The sequence below is a fragment of the Dromiciops gliroides genome, chromosome 4 (assembly GCF_019393635.1).
Source record: "Dromiciops gliroides isolate mDroGli1 chromosome 4, mDroGli1.pri, whole genome shotgun sequence".
NCBI classification, from domain to species: domain Eukaryota; kingdom Metazoa; phylum Chordata; class Mammalia; order Microbiotheria; family Microbiotheriidae; genus Dromiciops; species Dromiciops gliroides.
In genome coordinates this window covers 113,627,305-113,652,863 of record NC_057864.1, presented here as the reverse complement: position 1 = coordinate 113,652,863, position 25,559 = coordinate 113,627,305, and the positions used below count along the sequence as shown (strand labels likewise).

General features: G+C 37.6%; 1 protein-coding gene across 4 annotated transcripts in view; it reads right to left on the bottom strand.

Annotated features, from left to right (window-relative positions):
* The window catches only part of RPS6KC1 (ribosomal protein S6 kinase C1), a 203,709-nt gene extending 180,732 nt beyond the window's left edge, over positions 1-22,977 (bottom strand). The window contains exons 1-2 of one of the 4 annotated variants that reach the window (XM_044003541.1): positions 22,720-22,977; positions 8,273-8,308 (exon numbers count right to left, since the gene is read on the bottom strand). In XM_044003541.1, coding sequence (XP_043859476.1) covers positions 8,273-8,308; positions 22,720-22,824 — 141 coding nt within the window. In that variant the 5' untranslated portion in view covers positions 22,825-22,977. Of the gene's footprint in view, positions 1-6,631; positions 6,652-8,272; positions 8,309-22,719 lie in introns of those variants that run through there. The other 3 variants (XM_044003542.1, XM_044003540.1, XM_044003543.1) reach the window with 3 other exon arrangements.
* Between the last annotated feature and the right edge of the window lie 2,582 nt (positions 22,978-25,559).

Here is a 25,559-nt window from a genome sequence, read left to right as displayed (position 1 = left end):
GAAATCTGATTGTTTTAAAATTATTTACTCTGATATCCCCTGAGGGACCCTAAACTTTTTCTGTGTTGTCTGCTGGCCTTCCTGTACTGTCTGTGGCTTCTGCAAAATTTCAACAACAAAAATCCCACTCACAGTAATTTTATATGCTTAACTGCTATATATATATATATATATGTATATATATATATACACACACACATCTATACATATACATATGTATATGTATGTATATATAGTGTGTGTATGTATATGTGTGTATGTATATGTATATATACATGCATACACACACATATATATATATATATATACATACACACACACGCACACATACACATCAGAACCACTATGGGAAAAGTCACAATGCAGAAGAGATAACTATATTATTTCTCTGCTCCAGAAGATTTAGTTGTTCCATATTACCTCGAAGTACAAAGTTATATGTTTTGGGGCAGCTATATGTCACTATGGATAGAGTACTGAGCTTGGAATCAGGCAAAGAAATTTGGATCTGTCCTCAGACTACTACTAGCTATATAACCTTAGACAAATCACTTAATTTCTATTTGTGTCAGTTTCCTCATGTGTAAAAGGGGGACAATAATAGCACCTGCCTCCCAGTGCTATTATGAAGATCAGATGAGATAATAATTGTAAAGTACTAATACAGTGCCTGGCACACAATAAGCAGTATGTAAATGTTTACTATTATTATCATTATTATGTGAACCTGAGCAAGTCATTCATTCTCTCCCTTCCCGTTGTTTCTTCACCTCTATAATGGGCATAATAACAGCACCTACCTCACAAGATTGTTGTAAGGATCAAATGACATGCAAACCTTCACGTGCTATATAAATGCTAGCTGTTCTATCATTATCATCATTATTGTCATATAAAGCATTTCACAATCTAGTTCTGGCCTACCTTTCCAGTCCATATTAGTACACATTACTTCCCTTAACATACTCTGTAATGCAGCTAAAATGGCCTCTTGCTGTTCCTCAGACACAACACTTCATCTCTTATGTCCATACCTTTGCACAGGTATACCCATAATCAACATCCTCATCTCCACCTCTTAGAATCCTTGGTTTCTGTCAAAAGTCAACCTTAATGCCAGCTCTTACACAATGGCTACCAAATGCTAGAATCTCCCCCCACCAAATTACTTTGTATTTACTTCATATACTTATTGTGGATTTTTATATACATGCCATTCTTCAGTTAGAACATAAACTTTTTGTGGACAGAGAATTTTATCTTCCTTTGTATCTCCGGCACCCAAGAGAGTGCCTAAAATACAGTACATAACTAATAAATGTTTGTTTGTAGAAAAATTAATAACATATGTGCATTTGACCAAGTAGTTAATTTTACCCACATCACACAAAAAGTAGTGAGAAATTAGCATGAAGATGAACTTGTCTACTTTGTTTCCCAAATCTAAATTCATAATAGCGCTGTGTGACCTTGGGCAAATCATCTAATTTCCCCCAATCTCTATCTGCATGAAAGGGTCAGACTAAATAAATGTCGCCTGAGGTGCCTTCCAACTCTAAGTCAATGATCCTATAATTCTTAGGAAAAGATGAATTCTAGGCAAGGTAGCTTCAAATATATAATACTTCAAGAAAGAAGCCAGAAAGTAATCAAACTCCCAGATTAAGGAGGCTAGGTTACTGTCATTTTTCTGAGCTGCATGACTCTGGGCTACCTCTGACTTCTCCAGTAAGCCCTCATATCAGGACCTTCTTGAGCCCCTGTTCTCCAGTTTCTTTTTGTGTGTCATCTTCCCCTACTAGATTGCAGGAGGAAACTTTTTTTTAAATCCCCAGAATTTAGCACAGTACCAGGCAATAGTAGGCTGACTGATTGGCTTATAGGAATGCCCTATTTCTGTTTGGGAAGTGGGGGAGGAGTACTTTCTAACAAATTCAAAACTTTCTGTGTACAACTGCACTGTAATACTAATGAGCCAACACAGGACCAGCAAGGAACCAAGTATGACTTGAGGCCTCTTGCCAAAAATATCTTTACACAATTCCTGAAATTCTTCAGTATACTTAATCACATTAACTGAAATTTCACCAAGTATAGATCCACTTAGGTTACTAAGCCTCCTATTAAAAAAATATATAAACAGTCCTAGTCCAGGATGTTTTAAACAAGGTATTTATACCTTAACCAAATTTTCTTCTTCCTTTCACCTCAACATATCACCTTCTGTTCCCTACCCCAACTAAACAGAAATTCTGACTGAGATACAACATAAAACAATGTGAAGAAAACTGGATTTGGAGTCAGAGAACCTGGATTCAAATCTAAACTCTGTCCCTTTTGACCTGTGGGACCCTGAGTAAGTCACTTAACCTCTCTAAAATTCATTTGTAAAATGAAGGGATTGCAGGAGATGAGAGGTTTTGGTCAAACTCAAGGATCCCAGCTCCTCTCCAAGGTGACTACAAAACTGCAGAGTTCCAGCCATAACCAGATGAAAATGTAATAAAACACGGATAATGTTGGTTCATTTGTGGTTTTCTAAGTCAATATGGCCTTCAAGGATCCTTTTCTATTTGAAATTGACACCAATGGACCTCTACGGTCCTTCCCAGTCCAATATCTATAATCTTTTGATGATAAGAATGTGTTAGGAGCATTAGATAAAGCAAGGCTTTAGCCTGCAGTCAGGCCTGGAGGTCAGAGGAGGATGGAAAGAAAGAGGATGACAATGAGCTGTAGCTAACAAGTCTTGGCTCTAAGGTGACCTATTCACAAGAGGCAATAATCAAAGTGGAAGCCTATGGAAAACCCAGATCATTTTATTCATGAATGAAAGAAAGAATGAAGTAAATGCTTCATTCTTGCTAATCCCAAGGGATACAAATAGAAAAGACAGTCCCTACTCACAAAGAGCTCACACGCTTTTGGTGGTTTTGATGATCTAGAACACTGGTTCTTAACTTTTTTTTTTAATATCAGATCACCACAGATCACTTTGGCAGTTTAGTGAAGCACGTGGATTCCTTCTGAGAATAATGCTTTCTAAAAGCACAAAATAAAATACTAGGATCTCAAAGGAAATCAATCATATTGAAATACAACTACCAAGATATTTTTAAAAAACAAAAACAAATTCATGGACCACAGGTTAAGAATCCCTGATCTATAAGAAAAACAGTCTTCCTGACTCCAGGCCCAGTACTCGATCCACTGAGACCCTTAGCTGCCTCCTCTGCTCACAGCAGAGAGCCTCATTATACAAAAGCCAATGGACCCCTGCATCAGTTTCAACAGCCTTATGTAGGTTTCAGTTACATCAGTCAAGATGGATAGAATGGAATTTTAGGGAGGAAAAACGGGGTAAAGATTTGTACATCAAAGAACAGATGGCAGAAGGGGAAAGAGCACAACGGATAAGACAAAAACACTCAGTGGAGACAAAACTGGAACTTGCAGACTAACCACAGTCATTTAACACCAAAGCTAGTCATTTAACAAGTTCATCTGAAATAGATAAAAGCTAGAAAATCTCCTCTTGCTAACCAGTTAATAACCAGAGCTAAAATCTGACATCATCTCAGCCAAATTCTGCAAGCTCCAGTTAGTTATACAGCCAGTCATCTTAGTGAAACAACTGTAAATAAAGCCAATACAGGAAAACTCTCTTACAATATCAACCAGCTTCTGTTTGAAGATCCCCAACAAGGGAAACTCACTACCTCCCAAGGTGGGCCCTTCTACTTCTGAGGAGTTCTAATTGTTAGGAACATTTACCTAGTACCCAGCTTAAATCTGCCTCTTTGCCAACACCATTCTTTGTTCCTGGTTCTGCCCTCTAGGGCCAAACAAAACAAGTCTAATCCTTCTCCCAACCAGGCTAGAACTCTAGGCTTGATAGACCTTTTCTTAACTTTCTGAACTCCATGTTAATACCTGTATGCTTTAATAAATGTTTAATGCCCAAAGACTGGTGCTGAAGATTCTAATTTAAGATGATCACACAGTGTAGATTTTAAACATCACACCGGGTAACCAAAAATTTGTAAATCCTAGTATATAAACTGCTATCTCTACTAGTTGGCTTCCAAGAATACCAAAACAACTCAATGTACAAAAAAGTTTAAATTTTTAAAACATTTTTAAATGAGATCAAAAAATAATTGGTAAAATGGGGAGTCTAGAACTATTCTAGTAATCAAAAGATCTAATCAAAACTGGTTAAAAGTGCAGTACACATAAGCCACAATAACAGTAGAAGGGTTTTTAGAATAAGAACTGAAACTCCAAAGTGACAATTTATATTTCTTAACCTTTCCTTAAGTAATTTTCTCACTATAGCCTCTGAATAAACAAGGGTAAATCTGAACTTTCAAAGAGCCTACAGAATACAAAGCACCTCAAAATATAAAAAAGTGGTGAAAACATAAAGAAAATGAAATTAAGTCCCCTTTATTCAAAAATAGTTAAGGAGGCAGGGGAAATTCCATGACCTATTGTTTTCTCTAACCTTTGATGTTTCCAAAAGTCTTTAAAATGGAGAGTAAAAGCACAACCAGAAATTACAATATCAAGTGCATGTAGCAACTATTAATATCCAAGGCCAATAAAAATACCAAACACTGACCCAAAATTGATGGGAGCTTTTACAAAAAAAAAAAAAAGAATATTTAACAGTGAATTTTCCCCAAAATGTAGTTTTCACAAAAGAGCATAACACTAAGTCTATTGTTCTATTCATCTGATCTCAGAAAAAATAAACTCAATAAAATAATGAGTGTGAACTTTCTAGATAAGATGTATATTTATTCAGTGTTGAATATATAAATTATGTAACCAGTTGAAGTAATTTTTTTACAAAAAAATTTTATTTGAGAATTCTTGATTGACCCTTTAATAGAATCATTGTCAGTCCAGTTAGTTATTCTAATTGCCATTATCCTTTCTCATTACCTCTAACCTCTACCTTTAAATCTACTGCTTCAACACATTTCTGTTAAGTCAATGTTGCCATCCTATTCTTTCATGAGTTTTCTTCTCCTTTTCTCCTATTAGGCTAAGGTTTTCCCCCCCTCTCTTTTATTACTTGTATTCTTATTTTCTGAGACCTAAATGTGCTTTATTCATGAAAACAGCTTAAAGAATTTCTACTATGAAAGATTATTTAGAAGGCCTTAGTACAATTCCATTGCTGTCCTAATTGTCATTAAGTAAATTTAGTATCCATATGGGAAACTGAGTTACAGCAATCGTAAAATGAGTAGGAAGCATTTCCTGCTTCCTACTTTTTTCATCTTAGAGCATTCATTATCCTACTGCTCTGGTTTCTACTATAATCAGAAGCAACAACTACCTATATAACCTTCTCAGCAGTTATAGTCTTTTAGAGTTATCATGACCATTTTGATAAATACATAAAGAACTGAGAGGAAAGAAGGAAAAAAGAGAAGACAAAGATATGCTGAATTTATTTTAAAAGTGATAATTTCGGGGCAGCTAGGTGGCGAAGTGGATAGAGAAACGGCCCTGGAGTCAGGAGTACCTGAGTTCAAATCTGGCCTCAGACACTTAACACTTACTAGCTGTGTGACCCTGGACAAGTCACTTAACCCCAATTGCCTCACTAAAAAAAAAAAAAGAAAAAGAAAAAAGTGATAATTTCACATTTTTATTAAATGCATGAATTGATGATTTCAGACACTAGCATGACCTGAGGAAAAAAATTATACAAATTATCAAGGATTTTCTCAGATTCCAGTAGAAAAGGGAATATTAGTTCTAAGAAGTCCAGTCCTTTAATCATTCTGCAGCTTATCACTGCTTCCATAAACCCCTATTTGTTTTCCTAGTTGCTTATGGACATTCTTTGCCTCTAATAATTATACTACCCTTGTCTAAATGTCACTATTCTCCAAAGAAATAAAAAATTCTTCACATTGATCACAGAAAAAATGTACTATTCAAATAGGGCCCTGCCTAAAGTAAACAAAGTTTTACTGTATTTCTACAAAGGAATTTCAATCTAGTTTTAAGTGTATCTAATACTTTACTACCTTAAGCAGCTACACCAAAACTTCTGTGTTCATCAAGACTAACACAAAACCTAAAACAAGTAAGAGTTCATCTATCTATCACACCATAGCTAAAAATCTTCAATGACCCCAATTAATAATGACTTGATCCCTAAAACAGTAACTACCTGAATTATTTCCACTTAGGAGTTGTTTTTAATATATGTATGTGTGTATGCATATATATATATATATGTGTGTGTGTATATATATATATATATATATATAAAACATTTATGTGTCTGTGTGTCTATGTGTCTGTGTGTGTGTGTGTGTGTGTGTGTGTGTGTGTGTGTGTGTGTGTGTGTAAGATATAAGCACATATTAGTCAAATGGAAAACTGAAATCCTGATTTGTTAACTCATTTTTTGGCAATTACCAGTAACTATGCCGAAAGAAACATATGAAATGAGATTAATGAGAAAACCAAAAGAGTTTTATTATAATTTAGAGAATGTACTTCAAAGTAAGGTGAAGTCAGCTATACTGGAAGACTTTTTAATGCCTTTATATTATCATTCCTAATAAAGCACCATGCAATAGTCTGACTGAAAGACACTTACAATAGTTTTTTGATGAATGGTTCACCAACTGTTGTTATTAAAAAGGGTTTTCCCAAAAAAATGATGATTAAGGAAATGGCAGAGATTGTATTCATGGATAGATTCAAGTCAGGATTCTCCCTGGAAAAGGGGAATATCAAGCTACAAAACTACAATACAACAGTCCCAACGAGATTTCTCACAAAGGATCTACAATCTACTTTCCCTAATGAAGTAGCAAAATTTTCAAAAGCTTATAATTCATAAATTAGTAGTTGCCAGGCAATTTTTTTTTATTAGTAGAATTCCACTGAGGTAGGTTAGGCAAATTCAGTCAAATTCCCAGGATATGCAACATGAAAACTGGAAAAATTACATTTAACTTGAACTCTTTATAACTCATGAAATAAAATCAAATGTAAAAATATTGTCAAAACAGCTAAGTCAGTATTCTATAAAACCTCAAACACATTCTAAATGCTTTTGTGGAAGAGAAGAAAAACCTTATTCTATGTCCCTTTTGACATCAGTGAACTGGCAGGGACAGAAACAAAAATCAATCAGCAGACATTAAGATTCAGCAAAGCTCTCAATGAACTATTACAATGAGCATATTAAGCAAAGGGTAACTTCAAATAATGAGTTCCATATATAACAAAATTTTAAGCTATAATCAATAGGCTGGCATCTTTTTGGGGGGAAAAAATGACACTGAAATGTTCACAAGAGTACCATTAACAATGAAATATAGAAATGAAAAACATATTCACAAATGATTCACACAACTCAAATTTGTCAACTGAACCCTATATCCATGTAGAATCCTTCATATGTAATTACAGTCTTAGAGTAAGCTACAGTTATAAATTTTCACTTCTAAAGGAGCATACAGTTATCCCTTCCACATCATGGCAGGGTTAAAGGTGCAGCACCCCCAACATCTGGAAAATCCACATAAAAATTTTTGGCCCTCCCTTTGTACCAGAATAGAAGTCTGAATTGTTTCTTTTCCTCTTATGTTTACAGTACCTTACTGTAGAATCTGGGTTAAGTATTTGGTCATAGGCTCTGTGTCATCTGCTGGCCTTCATGTACCATCTGTTGGTTCCACAAAACTCCCCCAAAATTACCATTTAATTTCTTATGCTGCCCCATGCTATATTAAAACTACAAAGGGGAAAAGTCGCAATGTGGAAAGGATAAGTATTTCTATAAAATTTTATTTTCAGAAATGCATTATACTAGATGGATCTGAAAAAGTATAAAACTGCTAATTTGTTGTGATATAACTAGAAGCAGGTCAGCAAAGAGAGTTGCAAGGAGGACAACTGGGGAAGGCAACTCCTAATGAAGAAACTACCTCTACTAATATAGATCAGTGGCTGCTCTGCAACTCTCAGAGAGCTGCTGAGAGCACTGAGAGTATACATGACTAGTGCCCAATCACAGCCCGTATGTTTCAGGGGCAGGACTTCAACCCTGCTCTTGCTGACTCTGAAGTCAGTTCTTGACCATCCACTTCACAAAGTCCTATAGAAGCAGTTCTGGCATGTGCAAAAACATACATTAGAATTGACACACAATAACATTCTGTCCGATTTCTGCTGTATATGGCTAAAATCTGTCTAATACATCAAATTTTTACAAGTGTAAATGTGTTACCTCCTGGACATCCTCTGGATTTCTTCTTGAAACAATCTATAATGAAAGAAACATAAGAGTACCTGATCAGTGTTAGAATTTCAATTTTCACATAACAATCCCATTGGATTTTGTCAACAAAATGTTCAACAAAGCTTATTAAGAGAAACAAGGTATAGTGACAGTTTAATTACACAGAAATCAGCTCCCAGGCAACTTCACTTATGTGAGATATAACCAAGAACCAATCAATAATCCCAAAAGGAGGGTGAGGTAGAACCGCTGAGACACCAAAAAATAATATCAAAATGAATGAATCCTAAGCTCCTGCATTTATTCACAAACCTACATTATTAACTTAATAAGCTCTGATTTTGCACATGGGCCTAATAAGCTTGGCTATGTGGCTTTTAAGTCTACAGTAGAATATAAGTAGCAATTTAGAAAGGAAAAACAGGGAGGGAAAACTACTAGTGACAAGAAAGATTCCCCTACAAAAATTTTTTTTTTATTGAGATTTTTAAAGTTGGTAAATCCATTGCTATCTGAAAAAGTCAAGAATGCAAAATGACCTTTTCACTGACCTCTGCCAAAGGTTCTGAACAGCCAGCTTTATCATATAATGGTTGCAGGCATATTTCTACTTTTCTGACTTTTAATACACACAAACATAAAAAAATCTCAGTTAAATAACTGTCAATTACTTATGTTAAAAGGGAACTGAGATATAACAGATAATTAATTAGATGTAATTGATGTAACCCAAATATCTAAATTTTGCCATTAATTTCAAATCTCTTCCCGAAAGCAAACATTTTAACAATTTTTATAACATCTTACATAACTTGATTTTTTTACCTTCTTTACTTTTACTTTCTTCTTCTTACAAAGGTCTTAAAAAGTAATGAGAACATGGATAATTCATAAACCAGGTAACATCCCATGAGAATCCAAAATTGCCTAATACCACTACAAGTCACTTTACAAGATAAATATTTTCTTCAAAAAATATATGTAAATTAACTTTATTAGTTTATAAATCAAATCACACTTTCCTAAAAAACCCATATTTTTTAAAAGTTTAGAATGTAGTCTCAAGCTGACAATAAGCCTCCTTCAGAAGTATACACAGCAATGACTATAACTATAAAATGGTGTTTTAGGAGCTGTTGGATTTCTGGTTTCTGTGCTGCTATTGTTAGTCTTCCTTCTAGCTAGGGAAGTCATAATCTATCATTAAGTAGTATTAATAGTTACTGTTGATAACACTAATTATTATTCATACAACTCACCCAAATAGCAATATAGATGTAATGTTACTAATTAATAACATTAGTTAAGAACAACTTTAACAATTATAATTACTAGAATAAAATTAATACTACAGTAGCTGATATTTAAATAGTGCTTAAGATTTAAAAGCAGCACACTGATGTTCTCAATATGACTGATTTTTAATTTAATCCAGAATTAGTGATAAGGATAAGGACCAGACCTGAAATTCTTTACCAAAGGGAACTTCCAGGTGAGAAAACTCACACTAGCAATATAAATCAGCAACTTCTCAGCAATTTAGTCTTAGAGAGTTGACTAGATAGAGCACACAGCTGCCCAAATCATCTTCCTAAGGTACAGTTTCAACCATATCACTCTTTCTAGGACAAAATGCAAACTCTTTGGCCTAACATGTTAAGGCCCTCCACAATCTGGTTCAACCTACCTTTCCAGATTTATTTCATATACTTCCCATCATGCATTATACATTCTAGCCAAACTAGTTGTAACTCAAACCTGATACTCCATCTTCTAAGTACACTCTCACAAGTCTTTCCTTATCCCTAGAATGCTCATTTGTGCCTCTCAAGAACCTCATCTTTCTGCAAGACTCAACTCAGGAGCCATCTCTACTGTAAAGCCTTCCCTGATTCCCCTAGCTAAGCATTCTCTCCCACCACAATTTTCCCTGTATCATACTTATTTGAATATAAGTTGAAAACCCTCAGTAAAATGTAAGCTTCTAGAAAGCAGGATGTTTCTTTTGGGAGGGAGAAAGGGGGAGCTTTGTACCTCTAGCATCTAGCATGTTTGTTGAACAATGGATTAGACTATATACAAAAAGATAAGAATTATGAAACTAATAAGAACTATTTATACATTTATCCCAAGAATTTTATGTTAATAATGTTCTAAAAAGTTTTTTTTAAATGGTCTGCCTATAAAAAAATACTATCCGTTTTGTTTATGATAACAAAAACTAGAAGAAATCTAAATGTTCAACCAAAAAAATAGAAATCTAAATGTTCAACTACTAAAGAAAAGTCAAATAAACAGCACATCAACATAATATATTATTGTGCCAGAAAAAAACAACAAATATGAATGTAAAAATTTGAAAAGGAATACACAGAAAAACTGTCTCAGTGCAAATATGTTAAATAAAATATTAGCAAAGAGTTTTTGGAATTATTCAAAAAAGCATTCACTGGGACCAGGTTGGATTAATACAAGGCATGCAAGGTCAATTCAATACTAGGAAAACTATAAAAACAGTAGTCTTTATCTTTTTAAAATCAAATGATTATAGCAAAAGAGGCAGGAAAAAGCCTTTAATAAAATATAGAACTTATTTATGGTTTTTTTTTAAGAAGTAAAAAGAATGGGAATAGAGAGAATGTTCCTTACTATCTATCTAAAACCAATAAGTGGAATTATTTGTAATGGAGAAATACTAGAAGCCTTTCCAATAATATCAGTGGTAAAAGCAAGAATGTCTTATTACTGTTAAAATCTGATACCCTTCTAGAAATGCTAACCATAAGAATGAGAAAGTGAGGGAATAGGCATAGGAAGAGGAAAAATGATCTCTATCTGTAAATGAGAATTTACTTAGAGAATCCTCAAGATTCAATGAAAATTTAAGCAAAACAATAAGTAACTTCAACAAAGTAGCAGAGCATAAAATAATCCTGACAAAATCATTTATTTTTTTGGTTATTACTACCAAAAAAATGAAGAAGAAAAAGAATTCCATTCAAAATAACGAAATGCAAAAAACATCTGGGAGTCTACCAACCAAGACACAGTCACAACTTAAATATAATAACATATAATAAATATAGTGCCCTACCAAACTGCCAAAACTAGGCAAAAGAATAACAAATTTGAACTTGAAGAACAAAAAGTCAAGAATTGCAAGGGAGAGGGCAGAGAAGGGAAAGGAAGAAGAAAAGAAGGAAGAGAAAAGAGTAGTGTAGCATTTGCAGATCTCAAACTATATTGCAGAATAATTCTCAAAATTATTTGGTCCAGTCAAAAAATAAAAAAGTTGATCAGTGAAAAAAACTAGGTAAACAAGATCCAAAAATAAACATAGTGTTGAATAAAACCAAGGATACCAACTTCTACAGTAAGGACTTTCTAATAAAAACTGAAAGGAAAACTGGAAAACACTATCAAATCATCTGAAAGAATATTCCAGATCACTAAGAATAAGAAGGAGGGAAAGCAAGTTAAAACAACTCTAAAGCATCATTTTAGACCCATCAAATTGGCAAATATCACAAAAGACAAAAACAGTAAAAGTAATCAAAGATGATGAATACCAGTAGTGAACATATATGTACCAAATGGCACAGCATCCAAATTCTTAAAGGAAAAGTTAAATAAATTACAAGAGGAAATAGACAATAAAACTATACTAATGGGACACCTCAGCTTTCCCCTCTCATAATTAGATAAATCTAACTATAAAACAAACAAGAAAGAATGAAATGAATAGAATCTTAGAAAAGTTAAATAGGATAGCTCTCTAAAGAAAACTGAATGGGAATAGAGTATAACTTTTTCTCAGCTATACATGGCACCTTCAAAAAACTGACCCTGTATTAAGGCATAAAAACCTCACAACCACAAGCAGAAAAGCAGGTGAGGAGTAGGGCAGGAGGGAGGGAGAAAATTTGGAATTCAAAATTTTTTTAAATGATTGTTTAAAAGTTTTACATGTAATTAGAATATATTTAATGAAATAAAAATAATTTTAAAGGGGAGTCATTTAAAAGTTACAGTGATGTTTTTTAAAAGAGCAGCAATAAAACTTTTTGTTTTAAAAGACATTCTGTGGGCAGCTAGGCGGTGTAGTAGATAAAGCACCAGCATTGGATTCAGAAGGACCTGAGTTCAAATCCGGCCTCAGACACTTGACACACTAGCTGTGTGACCCTTGGCAAGTCACTTAACCCCAACTGCCTCACCGAAGGAAAAAAAAAAGACATTCTGCAAAAGAGCCAGGATTCCCTGTTTTCCCAGCAATAGGGATTTGTATTACCTAAAAGATAACAAACTCTCTCTCAACAGGAAGTCCACTCGTCCCACTGAATGTGCTCATGGGTGTGAGAATAAAATTGGATATTAGATCATAAATCTCCCCTACTTAACTTTTCCCTAATTTATCTCCCAGACTAGTAAATGGAAGAAGCTTCTGGTTTTCTAGATAGAGCTTTTATTGTATGGTAGTCACAAGGTGATGTTGATTAGAAGGATAGGAAAATAGAAATACAATACAAATCGTCTTAAGTCTAGGCTTAGTCTATATTCCTTCTAAAAACTCACCAAACCGAAAAGGCCACCTTTGGAGAGAGAGAGAGACCGTCTGTGCCGCGACGTCAGGAGTCCCGCCAAGCAGGCAAAAAGGCCTACTCCCGTTCTCTCCACCCCGGAAGTCAAAAACCCGGCAGGCAGTCTGACATGCGCAGCAGGCGGACTGTTCATCTCCTCCCCAAAAGGGTGGTCCTTGAAAAACTGGCATCTTTCAGTTATCCTAACCGACTGTTAAAAACTTTCATATTTTACCACATGGGAGACTGCATTCAAGGGTTACATCATTACTTTATTTACACAGCATTGGTCCCTGCCTCTTGATTCAGGTTCCTAATCACCTAAGGACATAAAAAGCCTCACCCATATGGAATTAAGCTTCTCTGAAATGGTAGATGTCTGAAGACAACTTTAGCTCAGCATAGCCTGCTCTGTAGACTACCCTATGTTTCCATATGGAGATGAGGTAGGCCTCATTTATAGATGTTAGGTGCCACTCTATCCTTATTGTATATACTTGCTATGTTAGAACTAAGTAAATCTCCCTTTGTTAACTGTTCAATGACTTATAAATGTTATTTTATCCCAAAATCAAATTTGAACCAACAGGGTAACAGCATCAGGCCCAACCCTAACACATACAAAATAATACAGATGTGAGGAAACAGAATCAAAACAACATACCTTGCTTTGGGGGTTGTTGTTTTTTTAAAGGACCAGCAAAAAAATCTTACAGGTATATATGCTTAAAAGAGATCAGAAGGGAATACAAAACAAAGAAGACATAAATCTTAATGTTTGGTTAGAGTTTCTATTATGTTTTCCCTTTTATCAAAATGCTAATTTTTTATTATATTCCTTAATTTTTATTATTTCAATTTATTGATATTATTAAATTTATCATAGCTACTGGCTAATTAGCTGAGATGCATTAAGAGGGCTTTATATAATTTTGGCTAAGAAGTCTGGAGAGAGATTCATAACTCTCTGCTGAGAAGCCTGAAGAGAGTTTTCATAGCCATTGGCTGAGAAGAGCTATAGTACTCCCTGCCAAAGAGGTTTAGTAGTAGTCCACTTCACTCAATCAATGGGAGACTGAGTTACATATGGCCTTGAACACAGCACCTAAGGGGGCATAGAGAGGAATCTGAAAGACAATAGCCTCTTCCCTGCAGGAGAAAGACTTATGAACCACAGGACTACTCAGTGGATGGTAGAGTTGCACAGACTTCATAGTAAATGTTGTTTGGGATATTGAACATGACAAGGGTCAATGATCAGCTTGAGTATGGAGCAGGAAGCTCAGGACCTAAAGGAAAAAAACACCTGGGGGCGTACACGTGGCTGGAAAGAGAGGAGTATGACATCAGTAAAAGTCAAGTGACATCGACAAGCATTTATTGAGCACTAACTATGTGCCAGGCACTGTGCTGAGCACTGGGAATACAAAGAAAGGCCATATAGAGGAACAAAAAGCTAAAATAGAGGGCATAAAATAGAACAGATATCATGATCACCAATGAGTACTATGATGAGTAATCATGTATTAATAATTAAAATATTAAATTTAATAACATTGTGTAGTAATAGATATAACTAGATAAGATAAAGAAGATACACAGAATAGAATAACAGGACATATAATAATAGGAGACACTGGCAGCTTAGGACCATCAAAAGCATAAATTACCTATGCCGCGCATGGGCCCTGGTCACAGATACTTCCTCTGCACAGATGCCTTGGCCACTTGTGTTTTCTATATACCTATGTATTTCACATCTAATGGAAACACAGTGGGAATTCAACAGGAAGTCCACTCGTCCCACTGAATGTGCTCATGGGAGACTGCATTCAAGGGTTACATCATTACTTTATTTACACTGTTATTTCATTTTAAATGGTTTTTAATAACTGAATCTCATAGCTAACTGATAAGAGTAGTATATGTCATTTGAGGCTCATAAGCCATGACTTAGAGAGGAGTCTAACCTACAAAACACCTAGACTTTGTCTGGGAGAGCCCAGAGTGTTTAGAGGAGGGTCTTGTGGGCTATAATTATATATCTCAATATAAAAGTGAATAAACAAAAACCAAGTCAATAAGCATTCCAACTTACACAATAGAACAATATGAAATTATTCTCTCTCAATCCAGTGAATCCTCTACTTAGCTATCAAGAAGTATATATCTGGGGGCAGCTAGGTGGCGCAGTGGATAGAGCACTGGCCCTGGAGTCAGGAGTACCCGAGTTCAAATCTGGCCTCAGACACTTAACACTTACTAGCTGTGTGACCCTGGGCAAGTCACTTAACCCCAAGTGCCTCTACCAAAAAAAAAAAAGAAGAAGAAGAAGTATATATCTGACCATGTTACCACCACCACTACCACCCCCATTCAATAAGCTCCAGTAGGTTCCTATTAGCTCGAAGAGCAAATAAAAAATCTCTGTTTCGCATGTAAAGTTCTTTATAATCTGTAAAGTTCAAGTCTCCTTCCAGCAAAGGAAGCTGATTTATTTTGTCTTTGCTTTTCTTCTTTTGCCTGTGTATTAAGATGGGTCATTCTAACACTAACAGGCCTTTCATGAATTCAAAGCAAGTACTGATCTTTGGTAAATTTCATAAAATGTTCCTTTTTTAAAAATCTGAATAATTTTGTATTAGAGAACAATTATGATTTTTACCTGTAAGTGTGAGAATATAAAAGATTTTTGCCACACTGATTGTTTTATTCTTTCATATATGGCACTGGGAATTCTAGATTGTGGGCATAAACAATGTGTTCAAAACACATCATCTATTTGCTAAGCACAGCAAATTTTTCAAATGGTGAGAATGTAACCAGGGTCTGGTACAAGCCCAAATCCCATCACTGGGGCTTAACTGATGTAACTTCCATACAGAATCAGGAAGCCTACTTCCAGGAGAGTAAGAAAAGTAACATAAAAAGATTATAAAGGGGCAGCTAGGTGGCACAGTGAATAGAGCACCGGCCCTGTAGTCAGGAATACCTGAGTTCAAATCCAGCTTCAGACACTTAACACTTACTAGCTGTGTGACCCTGGGCAAGTCACTTAACCCCAATTGCCTCACTAAAAAAAAAAAAAAAAGATTATAAAGCATGCATAGACTTCTGTAACTAGTTCCAACAGACTAACCACATGCAAAATGGGAGACTTTTTTGATTATATGTGAAGGCATTCAAAAAGTCTGCAAGTTTCTGCCAAAGAGAATTTGTTCCTGAAACATACTTGAAATCTGAAACCATAGAACTTTGGGCATAGAGGAGGGAAAACTCATAAGGAGGTCCCTTTAACCTATTTCACCCATTAAAGATTAATTTCCTTTAACAAATTCTGAAAAGAAGTTACCAGAAATTGCTCTAATATGCTAATCAAATGGCCTAACATTTAACTAAACTGCACTAATTAGTTGGGAGCAGGTAGAAGAGAAAGGTAATCTTTCAAAATGACCTGCCCCTGTAGAACATCCTAAGCTACAACTGAAGATACTCCTGAGATCTGAGCTGACTCCTCCATTCTCCCCTTATTCAGTTCATCCCCCTCACCTTCCTCCTTTAACTTAGTGCTACCACCAGTCATTCCTCCTGGATTTCTCTCCTCCTGAGATCCCATATAGAGAAGGATTGCAGACTCCATTCTTCCTTCTTTCTTTTGGACCTCCCCAAAAGTTCATAATCCTTTTTCAGACTTTCTAAGAAGAAAGCCAGTAACTACATGGAAGTTATAAGTAATAAAGGGGGTCAGTTAAGAAGTTATAAGGAATCTTATATTTGGCATGGATTGATTTTATTGTCTAAGATAACTGGGTTTGGGGGCCGCTAGGTGGTTCAGTGGATAAAGTACCGGCCCCAGATTCAGGAGGTCCTGAGTTCAAATTCAGCCTCAGACACTTAACACTTACTAGCTGTGTGACCCTGGGCAAGTCAGTAAACCCTCACTGCCCCACAAAAAAAAATAAAATCTAAGATAATTGGGTTTATTCAGAAAAAAAGAAAAAGTGTTCACTTAATGAGTATGGTATATATGATAGAGTCAATGCTAGTGTGACATACCTGGAAATCATCCTTTTGACTTCCAATATTCAGCATTTAGCCCTTTGCTCACAATAACATTTTCTAAAGACTTGTTTCAGAACACTTGAATTTATTTGACCGTCAAAGTTCAAAGGCAACTAAAGATAAATAAAAATTTAGATGCTCAATGTTTTGGGGGATTCTGTGCAGAATATGATCTATGGACATCACTAATGTAACCAACCCAGTTTCCATTTTTTGTGCTTGTATTTTAACTATTATAAAATGTTACATAACTAGTCATTTGTCTTCTCTCAAGTTATAATTTTTAGAAAGTGCATGTTGGGGGCAGCTAGGTGGCACAATGGATAAAGCATAGGCCCTGGATTCAGGAGGACCTGAGTTCAAATCTGGCCTCAGACACTTGACACTTACTAGCCATGTGACCCTGGGCAAGTCACTTAACCCTCATTGCCCCACAAAAAAAAAAAATGCATGTTTTATATCCTTCAGAGGACATAAGATCAACATGCAATTTTTTTACATCTCAGGAGACACATCTACAAAAATGGTTCAAATTAAAAACAGCACTGTACTGTCATAAACTTTAGCAGTTGATGAGAAGTCTAGGAGATCATCTCCTTTCTTCCTGGCTCACAAAACCCACAAACTCTTCCCTCAATCTTCCCTATGATCTTTGAAGGTTAGGGTAAGAATTTGGTACTGTCTTTTCTCTAGAAGATACTCCTGAAGAAAGCTCTGGAAAATGGTCACACAGAAAATGCCATAAGGGGAGTGCTTACCATTTTTCTTACAATTTGGCTTTGTATAATAAATCAAGTGGAGGACAGAAGGAAAGGAAGGAAAGAAGAGCAGGTAGGAGAAGGGAAAGGCAAAGGAAGGCAAGGAAACAAACACTGTGCTTGAAGGCAGAGGGGTGCAGAGTCCAGCTCTGATATGTACTACCCATTTAGCCTTGAACAAATCACTTAACATTTTGGGGCCTCAATTTCCTCATCCACAAAATGAAAGAATTGGCCTAAATGACCTCTTAAGTTCCCTTCCAGCTCTAAAGCTACAGACCCCTATGATCTAGGTTAAGTATCCCACACTAGCTGTGCACAGTCCGTTCCCTTTACCCATGCCTACTCTACCTCTAAATCTCACTTCACTTTTTTCTAACCCCCAGCTATGAGGAAACAAGGACTCAGGGCACGTGGTTACTATACATATACTATACATAGACAGATAATTTCAAAAGACAGTTAAAAAGAGTTATCCTTTCCTAAGCACTGGCTGGAAAGGTAAATGTAGTGACTCACTAAGGAAGTGCAGGGGTAGGGTAGGGGAGAAGGACTGCCAAAAGGAAGGCAGGGAGAGTCCACATTTTTGCAATTTTTCCAGGTATTCTAGTGGCAGCTCCAAAATATCCTACTGCCACTTCTGGCACTGTAAACTAACAATGCCTGGCATAAAGCAAGCTATCAACTGAACTGAAAACTAAACTGAATGTATACACATTAAGCAGTGTAACACTAACCAAAGCAGAGCATTCCTTAGGTCCCTTCTTCCTTTTAAAAGTATTTCTAAATAGTCATATGGATTTATTTGAACTTTCTCCCTACAAGCAGATAAAATGCTTTTTCACTAGGCATGATATGACACCTCTTTGCTTTAACTTCATTAGAGTATGTGAACTTGTCTTCCATTTGCATTTATACTATCGGAAGTAATATATATGTATTTAAGGAAAGCTTATCTTAGTCATAAAAGATAAGTCAGAGACCTAGAAAATATTAAGGAAGTCATTGACCAGTGCCCTTATTTAAGAATGAGGAAAGTGAATCACTAAGTGATTTATCCAAATCACTGGCAAATCAGTGCCAGAGCAAGGTCTAGAGCTCAGGTCTCTTGATTTCCAAGTCAAGGGCTTTTTCCATGATACCACAAAGTCTTTTGTCTATTATTTTCTATTATAAATCATAGAATAACATACAGAAAGGAAGCATAACACTAATCAGTTAACAGTGCTTCAAGGCCAATAATATTTTCTAAGAATATTGCAAAATTGTAAACTTTGTAAATTCTTATAAATTTTTTTTATAAATTTTGTAGGACCAAAAAAAAAAATCTACCTGAAGGTTCTTTCAGGTTCATAAAATTCACTGTTGTAAAGGACCTTAGATATCATCTTTGAGGAACAGAGAAGTTAAGTAAGATAAGTGCCTAAGGTCATACATATAGCAAGGAGCCAAGGTAGAATTCAAACACAGGTCCATCTCACTCCAAATCCATTGTCCTTTCCACTACCTCCTATAAATGACAGCAACAACAACAACAAAAAAAATTAAGTCTGAAACTATTGTCTCAATTTTGACCAACTATATAGCCAATACAAGGTAAGAAAATATTAAGGGTTAAACCAGAGAATCTGTTAACAAGTGGTTAGAAAACAGTTCAAGTGAGTCTGTCAGCCTGAAGGATATGGCATAATTTAAAACAAGGTAAGATGAGAAAAGTAATGCTTTTACCTAAAATAGAAGAATACTGCTACTTTGATGAACCATTGAGACCCACTCCACAGAGATATATACTGCAAGGACTGAGAATCTGGAGAATATCACCTGAAGTTATATGCCCAGGTGTAATTCAGTGAGAGAGTTACACACAGAGATATGCAAGCATCAGCTTGCCTTGCTTATTTATTTCATGAGATAGTCTCAAGGGGGCACTTCTTTACTTAATTCTCCAGAGGAAAAATGTTTTTCTCACCACTCAAAAATAACCCTTTTTTTAAAGCATTAATAGTTTGAACTTTATTTTTACAATCATTTATTATCATTCTCACCCACGAGTTCCCTAAATGAACATTTTTTTAAAAGACAAAAAAAAACCCTCTCATAACAAACATGAATAGTCCAGCAAAACAAATTTCCACATGGGTCATGTCCAAAAATGAATGTCTTTTTTTTGCATTTAAAGTTTATCAGCTCTCTGACAGAGGATAGAATGTTTCATATTTAGCCCTCTGGACTCATAATTTATCACTGCATTGATCAGCATTCAAATGTCATTCAAAATTGTTTTTCTTCATAATGTTGTCATTGTATAGTTCTGCTTACTTCAATGGAACTAGTTCAGTTCAGAACAGTATCAATTCACTGAGTTCTTCCCCTCTGAAACTGCCTATTTCATCATTTCTTATGGAACAACTGTAGTCCATTATATTCTTATATCAAAATTTGTTTAGGTATTCCCCCATAGGTGGGTAGTAAATTAGTTTCAGATATTTGGCTACTATGAAAAGAATTGCTATAAATATTTTTTGTACATTTGGGTCCTTTTCCTCTTTATTTGATCTCCTTGAGGTATGACTCTAGTATTAGTATGACTGGGTCAAAAGGTATATACAATTTAGTAACTTTGGGGTCATAGTTCCAAGTAAGCAAATTTATTTATTTTAAAAGTTAATTTTGTCTTGACTGAATATTTTAATAACTTTATCAATGAAAAAGTCAAAAGCTTAAGAAATAAATAAGATATATACCACCGCAGAGGAGGGGAGTGAAGCTAGTATAAACTATTTTCCAGTGCAAATCATTCCAGCAATATTGAGGGGATAGGATTTTATGATCTCTAAAATCCCTTTAAGTTCTAATGTTCTATGGATCAAATATGAACAGAATATAGATTCAGGGAGTACTAAGGTAACTTGCTACTATGTTTTGAATTTATAATGTTAAAAAATAGTGTAATGTGGAGTTCCTTATTAGATACAACTATTTGGGTTCTGGACTATAATCCTAGCCTATTTTATATAAGGAAAGAATAAACTTCATTCAGGGAGCAGGGAGCTATGATTTCAACAGAGAGTATGCTTCTTCCACTGATGCAAATTCCAGCACCTCTAATATCTTAATATCCTGAGTTGCTGTAGTAGAGAAATAATCACCACATTACAGTGAGCTTCTCCAGACTTAGCTAGCTTGGTACAAAAGCCATGGACAAAAGCCAAGTAGTACACAGCCAGGCCCATACTCAAAGTCTTTGCAGTTTAGAAAGACCTGCAAGAACTTTTTCACTGCTAGCATGACCTCCTCTAATGTCATTTCCATACCACAATGAGGCAATGGAACAGGACCTTGATGGGGGGAACAAATAATATATGTAATTAAACAACGTTTACTTGGTAAAGTTACCAGATGTAACATATAAAAAACTGACAGCTACACAACTCTGAATATTCTAGAAACTAAAGCTTCTTTAGTAGTGATTGATGGATCCCCTTATCTTGCAAAATTTCTTGCACCATCAAGAAAGAGCACCAGACAATGAATAAACATATTTCTGCATCTGGGAATGCTTTTTGACAAGGCTCCAAATATAGCAAATCTCTGGTTACTCATCATAAGCCCCCTTCTCTATCCAGGCTGATTCACTCATTATGTCCCCCAAAACCTACTCTTTACGTTCTGCTCATCCTGTATCTCTCTGCTCTGTATCCACTCTTCCATTCTCCATATATCCATGTACTATTCCATCCTCCATACTCTCAGCAGGACTTGGACTTGATTTTTGACCTTGAAGTCTTCCTTGACCACTCCAATTATCAGTGATTTCTCTCTCCTTTACATTAGTATAGTTAGTATTTAGTATAATTACTAATTTGCATACACTAGTATAGCTCTGCTATAAGACTTTAAGTAACTCTCAGATGGGCACTTAAATAGTATATATACTATATTAAATGACCTAATTTTATATTATATATTACATGTATAAATGCCTATATATGCCAGTATCACATGTGCATGTGTGTATACATACACATACTTTATCTCTAGAGAAGAATGAAATATATAATTGCCCCCTCCAGAACATCTAGCACAATACTCCTATGCACAAAGACATTCCTCTAGACTTGGTTTTACATAAGAGGTCACTTGATTCCCTCATATCTGCCAGAAAAATCAACTTCACCAATATATAATGATGTCAAACACTACTAAGATGGGCCCTCTAGAGCGACGAGAACCATTTCATGTCCCACGGAAGAAAATGCAATCAATATTCCTCTTGGAGAATACATGGACCGACATTCTGTTGCACTTCCCAAGTAATTTTTGCATACTAAGAGTTATTTGTGTTTGTGTCTCATCACTAAGCCGGTAGGTATCTTAAGGGCAGGGGCAACATCTCGTTTAAAGTTTGTATCACCCTAGAACCGAGGGTCAGCATTTGTTGGATGAAGAATGATTCCCAGTCCAACAAACCAAGCACACCTGCCCAGGAGGGACAGGGCAGCACCACAATCTTCTCCACGGGGGCACGGACAGTCCAGGCTTCCCTCTATGAGAAGGGAGGTTCCTTACCTGAAGCTGGGGCTGCCCGTCCCATCTCGATCACCTGTCCCCACCCTCATGTCCCTGGCTCACTTCTACACGTTCTGCCTCAGCTGAATCTTCATTCATTCCACAGACGAAGACAACAACGCACCTGCACAATTCAAGGGCGTTGCGGGGCTGGGGGGGAGGGGGAAGCGCGCACAAAATAAGGCAATCCCCGCTATCGTGGAGCTCACATGCACCAGGCACACACACAAAGACCCACGCAGGACGCCAGGTGGGCTAGGGACGCGCAGTCCGCGAGGTGCGAAGTGTCCCCACGGGGGTTCCATTGGGTCCCTCCCCCAGGCACCTGTCGGCTGCAGGCCTCAGCCCCACCCCTCGGACATCCCCCCCAGCCTGTCTCCCGCACTCCCGGGATCTCGGTCACAGCCCCCACGGGACACACGGTTCTCTATCGACCCCGCACGCCCGCACCCAGGCCCTCACTCACCCGGGCGGTCACCTTATACACCGTGTACCCCCTCGGATGCCGCTGGGGCTCCGTGACCGTGTAGAAACGCGCCAGGTCCGGACCCCGGTCCCGAGGAGAGATCATCCTCCCGCCGTCGCCGCCGCCGCTGCCCGCCCGGGACCATCAGAGCATCTCTGCCCAGCTTCCTGCCGGCCCTCCCGGCACAGCCCCGAGGAGACCGCGGAGGAGGAGGAGGAGCCCCGGGAGGCGGAGCCTGGGCATCCCTCCGCCGCGCGGCTTCGGGGCAGCTCCGCTTCCGGGTCGGAGAAACCACTTCCGGGGCCAGGCCAGCTTCGGGCTGGGGCTGGCACTGGGACCTGATCCGGTGACTCCGGGACTTGGGTCTGGAGAAGTCGCACCCAGACCCCGAGCCGGACGCCCGCCCGAAGAGCATTAAGAAAAAACCCACACTCCCTCTTCCCTTTTCTTTGTGAAACTCGGATATCCCCTCTGCCTTTGTCACCGTGGAATCCCCACCCCAGCCTTGTCACTCTCCTTGGTAACAGAATCTCCCTCACCAGCACCTGTCTGTCACCTGGAGAACCCAAATACCCCCCTGCCCTTGTCACTAGAAAAGTCCAAAAATCCTTTCTGCCTTTTTCACTATGGAATCTCCCCACGTCTTGTCTCTATGGGAAAGCCCAGGAACCTTTCTGCCTTCGCCACCATGTGAGCCCAAATCCCCGCCTCTGCCTTTGTCAGAGGAATATCCAGTGCACCATGTCTCTATGGGAGGAACCAGGTATTCCTTGTCACTGTGGGTCCCTCCTCTTGTTAATAGCCCCTCAGCTTTGCCAACCTGGAATTGCCAAATCCTACTCCACCCCAAGAAATCCTAGATGCCTTTTTTGACCATGTCAGTGTGGGATTCCCCCATCCACACTCCCCAGGCTTGCCTTCTTGGAATATCACATTATAGAACGCCCCCTTCCCATAATTCTCACATCATCCTGAGAGAACCAAGGCTGCCTAGGGTTTTCTCAACATGTCTCCTTGTCCCCAGGGGACTACTCATAACTCCCACTTTACCATTTGATCCTTTGTTATTGAGAGTTCAGAGCCATCCTGACCTCCCCTTGTCCACCCAGTCCCCCACACCTCTCCTTTTCACCATTACCATCACCATTACTATTACCTGGGAGAGAAAGCGAAATGTTTGTGAAACACCTTGCAAACCATAACGCACTATATAAATGTAAGCTATGCCTTGTCCCCTAATTATGCTATCTGTCAATCAATAATCATTGAAATGCTTACTAGGGGCAGTCATTGTGATAGACACTGGAAATACAAGTGCAAAGAACAAAACTATTCCTACTGTTATGGGGGAAATAGGGGTTGGGGTTTGGGGTCCTCAGGAATTCCTCTTTAAAGAATTACACCCTCTTGCACACAAATCCAATAGAATGTGATAATAGTTTATTTAGGGGGCTGGGGAAAGGAAACCAAGAGAGAAATCCTTGGACTTCTCATGGGGAGAAGGCATGGCACAGAGCTTGGCTCTGAGATACCAATCTCCTGAGCAGGAGACAGGCAGATACTTTTATAGAGGATTGATGGGGGTGATCATCTGACTGTGGAAACTTCCCTTATTGGGGGAGGACCATCCCCCATTTGTGGTGGCTGGGGGAATAGGGTGAGGGGTGGCTGCAAGCCATCTCTCTCCTCCTCCTGCCACAAAGGCAGCAGCCACACCTAATCTTATCTCCCCAGGGGTGAGGGAAACTAGAATGAAGGGTGGTGGTCCTGGAGCTAGCTCAGTCCTGATCTAGTTCCACTTATCTCTTTAGGTGTGTCTGTCCTTTGCTTTAGTTTCTCAAGGAGAAGGTTTTTTGATGTACCCCAGAAAACTCTGGTGCTAGGCCCATAACACTACCGTCCAGGAGTTCATTATATTCTAATGCTGAAGATAACAAATACACATAGAAATAAACAGCATAAATAAGGAGTTCAGATGTCTATACCATTTGATGGGTTACCATGGAGAAAAGATTACAGCAAATACACTGGGCAGTAATATGGAATCTCTTGGATGTAGATGTGATGAGGAGCACTGAAAAATTAAAAATCACTTCAAAATTTAGTTAAATAAGTTCGTGGTTAACCTCCACGGTGAGTAATTAAGTAGAAAGTAGGGCTATTTAGGGTGCATTCTTAATCTTTGGAAAACATCGCCACAGAAGAGAATCATCACAGTCTCCCATGAAACATTTCAAAGTGATCCTATCAAAAATGATGCTGTGCTAGGGGGCAGCTAGGTGGCGCAGTGGATAAAGCACCAGCCCTGGAGTCAGGAGGGCCTGAGTTCAAATCTGGCCTTAGACACTTGACATTTACTGTGTGACCCTGGGCAAGTCACTTAACCCTCATTGCCTGCCCCCCCCCCCAAAAAAAAATGATACTGCACTAGAAGAAAGATTGAACAAACCCAGAATGGCAATGCCTATATTGTTTTGGGAAAAGATACTACCACTGTTTCTGTTCTCTTTTACCCAAGTCCTGCTCCCATTATCAGCCTGAATCACCAAGGTAGAACTTAGATATAAGCCCTTACTGTAAGACTATCATAGTGAGCTAAGAATCCTAACTCCACATACATATGAAAAATAATTTTAATTTGGAAACTGAATAGAGAGCAGTATTCTACCTGTGGTAAAACACTGAAGTTTTAGCTGAATCATTTGAGAGTTGAGCGCATGCTACTGAAGTAGCTTTTGAAGGACCTCCCTTCTGGGGAGGAGTCCGCGATGAACTTCCAGCAAGCCAGCTTAAAACTGAGGAAGGAACAGAAGTTCTCTCTCTCTCTCTCTCTCTGGCTT